The 9,747-nt window shown below is 47.2% G+C and overlaps 1 protein-coding gene across 2 annotated transcripts in view; it reads right to left on the bottom strand.

Annotated features, from left to right (window-relative positions):
• Positions 1-454: 454 nt before the first annotated feature.
• Positions 455-9,747, bottom strand: part of Hel89B (histone acetyltransferase 1) — a 392,774-nt gene continuing 383,481 nt past the window's right edge. For both annotated transcript variants that reach the window (XM_075703080.1, XM_075703081.1), the window contains exon 39: positions 455-4,599. In XM_075703080.1, coding sequence (XP_075559195.1) covers positions 4,320-4,599 — 280 coding nt within the window. In that variant the 3' untranslated portion in view covers positions 455-4,319. The remainder of the gene's footprint in view (positions 4,600-9,747) is intronic.

Here is a 9,747-nt window from a genome sequence, read left to right as displayed (position 1 = left end):
TCTACCGCATCAGTCAGGACGGCCCATCAACGGCACTCATTTTTGCGCCGAAAACGAAGTGAAATGCTAGCTTGGGTGGCATCGAGCCCGAGGGACCCCATATCGAATATAGGGAAAAACCAAATAGCAGATAGTTGGTTTGCGAATCGAATTATTCGGTTCATTGATAAGAGTATTCACACACCACCAATTGTTTCCTGATATCTGTGCCATGGCTCCAATGCGAGGTTTAGTCACTCTGATTTCGCAAAAGTAATCCTCAATCCCAAGTTTTCAATGAGTTCAAGGAGCACATTTATTTCCAAGGAGTTGTACGAGCCACGGTTGGTTTGTGCTGACAATTTTGCCACCGAGTGAACGCCTCTCGGGGATAAGCAAGAGTTCTCCCAATACGCAGAGTACTGAGCTCTGTCGATGCCTTTCAAATGAATACACAAACACACACACACACACAATCATTGTGAATGACATTTCATTTAGACTGCAAAGACAAAAATCACAGTGAAATGGACATCATCAAAAGTATACTTCCACCCACGAACTTGCATGTGCTGGCAATGAACTTGCTCACCATGCACACATGCATTGGCAATGCCCCCTTCCCCTCTCATGTACTGCACTTTCCTAGAGGAAAAAAGCACAAATGCCGGACAAATCGTCCTCGTAGCTTCACACAGGCAAGACAGAAACGATGCCTTGCACATCACTAAGGGGCACAATGCATCGCGTTTCTAAAGTGTGACCAATTTCCATTCAACAAAGAAGAGACCACCGCGAGTGCCCTTATGGCTTATGAAAGAACACTCACGGACGGCAAAACGTTACACACAAGATGTGGCACAGACTGCATGCGGGAGAACACAGGCCAAGAAGACAATACAGGTAATATGGCGTGGCACATGAACGGACTCGACAACCACGAACGATAACACCACATACGAAAATGAGTATACATGGTTGAACTCACTGCCAGCCTTTTTGGCAATCTTGGCAGACAAAGGCTTTGCTGAGAGAACAAACACCCCATCCCACAGAGCCAGAGAGAAATGCGCATCAACTTTACCAATGTTCTTTTTCTTTCCATTTCTAGGTCCATCACCGGTCGGCGAAATGAGCTCGGGTGGTGCACACTGCTACCCAGATGAGGAGGAGGGCCTCCTCTCGGTGCAGATCTTCATATTACTATGTGTGCCGTCTTCTTTGTTTTTACTCCTTTGAATATGATATGGCAGTTCACAGAGCCCTCAAAATGTTGAACATAAGTTACACTGCAGGTAGCTTAAGATGGAAGAGAAGAAATAAACAAGCACATCTGTTTCAAGAAAGCTACTGAAATAAATACATAACTTAATACATTATAAAGCTATTTGCGAGCACTCGCATACACTTTGGAACAGGATTTACTACAAGTTGACTTTGTTAGACAATGAAGATTTACAATGAAAAACATTAAGATTCGAATTGTTACCTTTCACCCTTATACCTACTGCAATTTTTAAAAACGAAAGCCTTGGCTCTGTGCGAGACTCGAGCAACTTGCAGTGCTTGCCTGCACAGATAGTTTCTGCTATAAGAACCTTAGTTCTTCAGATAAAGCAAGTACAGAGGTCAAGCTATCCAAAAACCTAACCTTGTGACAGACAATTCAGATCTCACCTTGTGACAAACAGCCCAGTCACCACTATGCAACAACTGATCCAGAATTATCATCTGAACATGCACACATGTAACCACTAATGCGCTCAAGCTTCCAAGTTTAAGCATAACTTCAGTTAAGTTTAGGCACAAGCTTCTTGGCAGTAAAATACCTTTGGCATCCCAAGTGGCTACATGTGTGTCTGCATTACGCCGTGGCTGCATTTCGCCGTGGCTCTGGCGAAATGCAGCCCCAAAGACACATTACCGTGGCAATGCACAGAGGTGAACCACTGACAAAGCTTTCCACACACTAACCTCGGTGAACTGGAGGAGAACACTGTTCTAGTTGGTTACAAAGTGTTACAAGCCAACTGGCACCACAGCTCCACAACATGGCAAAGTCATGCCACAAACCTACCGGGTGACCACACATGCATATTCGACAAGAGATAGGAAAGTGCCGAATGGGCTCGTTTTCACACTGATACATGAAGGAAGGGAAAAACTGAGGAGAGACCCTACCACCTCCGCACGCTAGGAGAAAAGTGTGGAGGAATTGATGCGTATTTTCTCCTTTTCATTGCTTTTTTTTTTTCTTTCTTTCCCTGTGGCGGCCATGTTCTTGGGTCACAATGGGGGCTTTGTTATGGTCGTGTGCGCTCACACAGGTTGTTCCATGGGTTTAGTACAGTGGCAAAGGTGTCGTGTTTGCTAGATTTCATTAGTCTCCGTGTTTTGTACTGCACTGCGTTATGCAGATTGTGCTCTCCCAGCTGTTGTGGCCAGGTGGGACTGGAAGAAGCAAAAAGTGTGAAACGAGCGCATACGCAACACCGTTAACCACACCATGGACGAAAGACGACGTGGGGATATTTTCCCTGTCTTCGGTGGATTCATGCTAATGTGTCCTCAGAGACTGAAACTGCTGTGCTTCAGATTATGCACGATAAACACCTTGCACGTCAGTGACAGCTGTGCAGTGTTCCTGCTTTTGACAGCGGACGATGCGTTTGTGGCACGTAAAACAACCACGTGGAAGGATGGAAATTATGCGGCTGCTGTGAGTAATAAAGGGACAAAACCCCTTTACTGCAGCAATCTTATCTGCATGCTCGAGGGGCCCAGGGAAGTAAACGTTCGCGGATGTGGTGCAAGAGTGAACAAGGCTTGGCAGAAGAGTGTACGCCTGCACGTACATAGACCCAGTCAACATGCTAGTCACACGCATACTAATTTACTGTTCGGCACCGCAGTACTTTGTTTCCGTGAAGTTTCACTTACCGCGAGAGCTACCTCAGGCCAAAGTTGGTGTATTTAAACATGTAACAACATTCTTCTCTGCCAGACTGTTCGTCGGTGCGCTCTGGTTTGTCCCACCTTCACTGTGAGTGGCCACCCGAAACGTGTTCAGCAAAGCAAAATGATTCCGACGAAGCCACGACCGGCATGCGTGTTTGTTCTGATAAACTGCAGATGGGCTCGGCATAGGTTTTATCGCAATGGAATACACCGCGATTGGACCGTTGGTCAAATCGCTATGGTGCGCAGCTTTGCGTGTTTTTGCCTATGGTAGCGCGAAGGCAAGAAATGTAAAGAGAGGAGAACCTGGCCTGACGCAATGGCGGAGTAGCACCGACTTCTGGCGTCACTTTAGCTTCACGAAGAGTGACGTTAGGGTCCCTCCTCAGTTTTTTTTCTTCCTCCATGCATCGACTTGACACTTGGCACTGCTGGCATTTTTGCGCAAGTACGACAATCGCCAGCACTCAGTCGTACGCACCACAACAGAGGCGCATTAGGACACGTAAAAACAGCTCTAGGTGCACCCCTTAATGCACACACACAGTGGCAATCGGTATTGTTAATTACAAAGGGTACCATCATTCTGGTGGCAATAAGAAAACTAAGCACATTTTGAATGTCCCCACAGTTCATGCAGCAAGTGACCACAATCTTAAAGAAGTCTGTGTTAAACATCTGTCCCACGGAATGCAATGTCACAATTTGACGATGACCACAAATGCACCCTGTCCTCTTGCACCGACATCCCATCTTTCCATTTATTGCCAGAAATGGTCATCCAAAACACCAACTTAGCTGGGAAAATGTCTGCCTTCCCACAACCCGGAACAGACAGGTGCTAAAGCTCACTACTCTCTCACAAAGCCTTGCTTAGATGGACATGGCAACCCCAGCTCTCCGCACAGCACTTATTGCCCAATGACCACCATCATAGTCACAAGATTGAATGCACTCCTACTTACCACGTCCTGTGTCACAAGTTCACACACGTTCGCAACAAAGTCACGACAGGCTGTCTTCCATTGCTGCCCAGATCAATATGTGTCGCCAAAAAGACCACTGTCAAGTCACAACAGATAGTCAACCAAAACTGTAAACACCACAGGATCTTGACGAAGCCATAAAAGACAATTCACTTTGTTTTGTCTGTGTTGCAACATGGCCATCATAATCTACCGATGAATAATATGCGTTGCCACTACACTGCTGACTTGGTCGACAGCGATGTGCAGCAAACTGGGCCACAATGGAGCCTGAAAATGGTTGAGCCACGGCCACCCGCGAATCTGTCCGTCGAGAGACCCCCCCAACTACCCACGACTGTCATTAGCAGCAATTACTGTACAACAACTGAATCTACACAGGTGTCACACCTTCCATCACTTAGGCTTCAGTGTGCTGAGGAAGTTTCCCAGGTCGTACTCGGAGTCGTACTTGGAGGAGTCCCACAGCTCGGGGAGGCTTTCCAGCACCCCTCTCATGCCGACACGCGATGGGCCCGCGGAGGAGTTCTGCGCAGTGTCCAGCATTGTGTCCGCCTTGGCACCGTCCGAGTCGAGCGTGAACAAGTCAAGCAGCTGGTCGGTGCCCATGGTGTTCAGGCTGCTGTTCTCTTGCGTGATCACCGTGTTGGCAATGGTCAGCTTGAACTTCTGCAGCCTGCGATGTGCGACACAACAGGTTTTATTGCTAGAACATTTTAGGGTGCCTGTAAACATACTGCCATTCAAGAAATACGGTCGAACCTTAATATATTGAACAAGATATTACAAATTGCTTTATGTAAAAACCAAGTAAATGTTCTTACAATATGACAATACAGAATATTAGAAGAATTGAATAGTAGATATTCGATTCGCACATCGAGTTATTTGAATGTTCACTATTCAGTTCGATTCGGTGTTATTTGAGTACTTGCACACCCCTAACATCGAACTATGAGCTCTGCCCTGCCCCTTCAAGTGCACTTCTCCTAATGAAAATCCCATCACTTCTAGCGCAGTTAGAAATATGGTTAATGCCAATGAACTTGGAATGGGGCACTTTTGCCAGATACCATCAAACAATACATCAGATCAACAGGGCAGTACGTGCCACAGAAGAAAAATGAGCAGGTCGCGCGTTTCAGTTTTGCTTGCTGCACACATGTATGGCTCGTGCGAACTGCGACCGTTCGTTACTTGCAAGAGTCGACTCCCAAACTACATCAGGAATGCAAAGGGCCTCCTGGTCCAACATGGTCGGTGCACTTCGGTTGGCGCAGATGGATCAAAGTGGGCAAGTATGGGAGGGGTGGTCAGAAACCTGATGAGAGTGGCGAACGCGTGAGCCTGCTCTGGGCCCCATGAGAATGGCGTGTTCTTTAGAAGATCTGGTTCTATGAAGATGTGGAATCGGCGATGGGTAGAGCAAAAACAAAACACACTACACTGATGGGCGACTTCAATGCCAAGGTAGGCAAGAAGCAGGCTGGAGACAAGGCAGTGGGGTAATATGGCATAGGCACTAGGAATAGCAGGGGAGAGTTATTAGTAGAGTTTGCGGAACAGAATAATATGCGGATAATGAATACCTTCTTCCGCAAGCGGGATAGCCGAAAGTGGACGTGGAGGAGCCCGAACGGCGAGACTAGAAATGAAATAGACTTCATACTCTGCGCTAACCCTGGCATCATACAAGATGTGGACGTGCTTAGCAAGGTGCGCTGCAGTGACCATAAGATGGTAAGAACTCGAATTAGCCTAGACTTGAGGAGGGAACGGAAGAAACTAGTACATAAGAAGCCGATCAATGAGTTAGCGGTAAGAGGGAAAATAGAGGAATTCCAGATCAAGCTACAGAACAGGTATTCGGCTTTAACTCAGGAAGAGGACCTTAGTGTTGAAGCAATGAACGACAATCTTGTGGGCATCATTAAGGAGAGTGCAATAGAAGTCGGTGGTAACTCCGTTAGACAGGATACCAGTAAGCTGTTGCAGGAGACGAAAGATCTGATCAAGAAACGCCAATGTATGAAAGCCTCTAACCCTACAGCTAGAATAGAACTGGCAGAACTTTCGATGTTAATCAACAAGCGTAAGACAGCTGACATAAGGAAGTATAATATGGATAGAATTGAACATGCTCTCAGGAACGGAGGAAGCCTAAAAGCAGTGAAGAAGAAACTAAGAATTGGCAAGAATGAGATGTAGGCATTAAGAGACAAAGCCGGCAATATCATTACTAATATGGATGAGATAGTTCAAGTGGCTGAGGAGTTCTACAGAGATTTATACAGTACCAGTGGCACCCACGACGATAATGGAAGAGAGAATAGTCTAGAGGAATTCGAAATCCCACAAGTAACGCCGGAAGAAATAAAGAAAGCCTTGGGAGCTATGCAAAAGGGGAAGGCAGCTGGGGAGGATCAGGTAACAGCAGATTTGTTGAAGGATGGTGGGCAGATTGTTTTACAGAAACTGGCCACCCTGTATATGCAATGCCTCATGACCTCGAGCGTACCAGAATCTTGAAGAACGCTAACATAATCCTAATCCATAAGAAAGGGTACGCCAAAGACTTGAAAAATTATAGACCGATCAGCTTACTGTCAGTTGCCTACAAAGTATTTACTAAGGTAATCGCAAATAGAATCAGGAACACCTTAGACTTCTGTCAACCAAAGGACCAGGCAGGATTCCGTAAAGGCTACTCAACAATAGACCATATTCACACTATCAATCAAGTGATAGAGAAATGTGCAGAATATAACCAACCCTTATATATAGCTTTCATTGATTACGAGAAAGCGTTTGATTCAGTCGAAACCTCAGCAGTCGTGGAGGCATTGCGGAATCAGGGTGTAGACGAGCCGTATGTAAAAATACTGAAAGATTATAGCGGCTCCCTGGCCGCCGTAGTCCTCCACAAAGAAAGCAACAAAATCCCAATAAAGAAAGGCGTCAGGCAGGGACATACGATCTCTCTAATGCTATTCACAGCGTGTTTACAGGAGGTATTCAGAGAGAGACCTGGATTGGGAAGAATTGGGGATAAGAGTTAATGGAGAATACCTTAGTTACTTGCGATTCGCTGATGATATTGCCTTGCTTAGTAACTCGGGGGACCAACTGCAATGCATGCTCACTGATCTGGAGAGGCAAAGCAGAAGGGTGGGTCTAAAAATTAATCTGCAGAAAACTAAAGTAATGTTTAACAGTCTCGGAAGAGAAAAGCAGTTTACGATAGGTAGCGAGGCACTGGAAGTGGTAAGGGAATACATCTACTTAGGGCAGGTAGTGACGGCGGATCCGGATCATGAGACGGAAATAATCAGAAGAATAAGAATCCGCTGGGGTGCGTTTGACAGGCATTCTCAGATCATGAACAGCACGTTGCCATTATCCCTCAAGAGAAAAGTGTATAATAGCTGCGTCTTACCAGTACTCACCTACGGGGCAGAAACCTGGAGGCTTACGAAAAGGGTTCTACAGTCGAAATCCGCGGTAACGAAATTCCGAGGGAACGAAATTCTCGCTGCAACAAAATATTTTCGGATCCCCGGTGAACAGCCATAGGAGTCAATGCATTTCCTATCTCGCGACAAGGAAACTTTTTTCTATAGCAATCCCTCATCAACGAAATTTTCTGAAACGACAGTCCGCAAATAATCTACTCATGTAACACTAGTTGTGTCCGGAAACTGCTCAAATGCATTCGTTGTGCGCTTAAATTGCAATAACTACCGCCACAGCACATTTGCGTGGCCGCCGCCATCATTGTTTACAATAAAAAAAAGCCTCGCACCACCTCTCGTGACAGACGACAGCGATGATGATGATGGTGGTCGTTCGCCCGTCGCAACGGGTGACTGCGCAGTGTCCGGGCCAAAAATGCAATTAGCATTTAAATGACACAAATAAAAAAAGACAAGAATCGTAGGCGACCTCACAGTGAGCACATTTTATTTAATCCTGTGTGCCATTACAGCTTGTGCTAAATGCGGAGCGAAACGCCTGCGTGCGTGGCAGCCAAATCGACATCTACTACAGTCGTCGACCGATTTTCCGGACTCCAAAAATTCGGACATGCCCGATTATTCGGTCAGCTTCACGGCACCGCCATTCCCCCCATAGACCATGTAATGTATAACTGCCGAAAGTTCGGACACGTTGCAACCTCTCGTCTGATTTTTCAGACAGTCCTTGAGCCAACTCAATCGAGAGCATCATGCACCGATTATGACCGGCGCATAGTTCGACTTGCTGAACGCGATTTTTGTATTGAACGGAGCCTCCTTGCTGCCCCACGAAGTGGCGCTACTGGAAATCTCCGCTCATCATCATCGTTTCTGTCTGGTTCGATAGAGTGGCCGTACAGCAGTTGCGGTTTCAGCTTTGTAAGCCATGTCAAGACAATCCAGCAGCTGATTTGTTTGTTTCGCGCACGACACTGCGAGCAGGCCACCAGGCCACCTTTTTCGTTTGTGCGACTGGTGTCAGCACGGTGGTGTTTGCTTTGTGTGCTGTGTCGAGGTTTCGGTGAACCAACGCGGCGTACGGAAACATCGCGTCAAGTGTCTAATGGCGCCGACAGTGCCCGCGCAGACTGCGCTGGGGAATGCCGGCAAGCAGGTGCCGGAAGGCCTAGGATTTGTCACCTTCCGATGTGCTCCCTACTGATGCGGAAAATGTTCTGCCGAGACCTGCGCAGTGGTTGCATTGCGATTCCAGACATCGTCTCATTTGACAGTTTCACAGGTGCCGACACTGCTGTACTGACATGCGCAGAACTCAACAACGGCGAGATCATTCGTCAGGTTTCTGCTGCACCGCCGGACGATGACTCCGAGTCGGAAGATGACGCATTATGCGTTACGCTGCCGTCACATGCGGAGCGTGCACAAGCAGTGACTCTGCTTTCAGCCGCCTATAGTGACCGTACGACCCTCTCCGAGATTAGGGCTTATCTGATTGCGTGTAAACGGAACAGCGTGCAACGGCGCATTCACGATTTCTTTAAGCCTATTGCCGAGCCCGATTAAGTGCATGGAAATAAAGGATTTCATTTTTTTTTTCTTAATCTGCTTTTTCGGACACCTGTTTATTCGGACATTTCCGCAGTCCCCGTGAGGTCCTAATAAACGGTCGGCGACTGTACATGGTCGTGTGCTCAGTGTCGTTGGTGCTAGAGTGCGTCAATTGTAGGTCTCTGTGCCAATCGGACCATTTGCTTTGACAGCCTGCTAAGATGCCGCCTCCAGCCAAAAAGAGGTAATTTATGGCACTGCAGGATAAGGCTGCAATTATTGCCCAAGCTGAAAAGGGCAGGAAGAAAATGGATATCGCCGAAGAATTTGGAATTGTGTGCAGTTCGATATCGACGATTCTGAAAAACAAGGCCTCCATTCTCGGCGCGCTCAGAAATGGTGTGAGTGCGAAAAACAAAACGGTGAGCGCTGCGGCTTTTCCAGACGTTGACAAGGCGGTGTTTGCATGGTTTTGTGAACAGCGTGCCAACAAAGTGCCGCTGTCTGGCAGAGTTCTTCAGCAGGAAGCGCTGGACTTCGCATGCGTTCTCAGGCACGCTGATTTTAAGGCTAGCCCTGGCTGGCTGAGCCGTTTCAAAGTCCGCCACGACATAGTGGGCCAAAGTCATTTCCGGGGAGTCAGCAGCCATCGAGCCTTTGACAACGTCGTCGTGGCTGCTGACCAACAAAGAAGTATTGGACCAGTACTAGTCCTCGGACATTTACAGCGCAGATGAGACGGCCTTATTCTACGAGATGCTGCCATCGAAGACCCTGGACTCAAAAGGCCAGAAATGCCG

This window comes from Dermacentor variabilis, chromosome 8 (genome assembly GCF_050947875.1).
Source record: "Dermacentor variabilis isolate Ectoservices chromosome 8, ASM5094787v1, whole genome shotgun sequence".
Classification (NCBI taxonomy): Eukaryota; Metazoa; Arthropoda; class Arachnida; order Ixodida; family Ixodidae; genus Dermacentor; species Dermacentor variabilis.
Note: the sequence above shows the minus strand (reverse complement) of the source record. Positions and strands in the feature narration are given on the sequence as shown.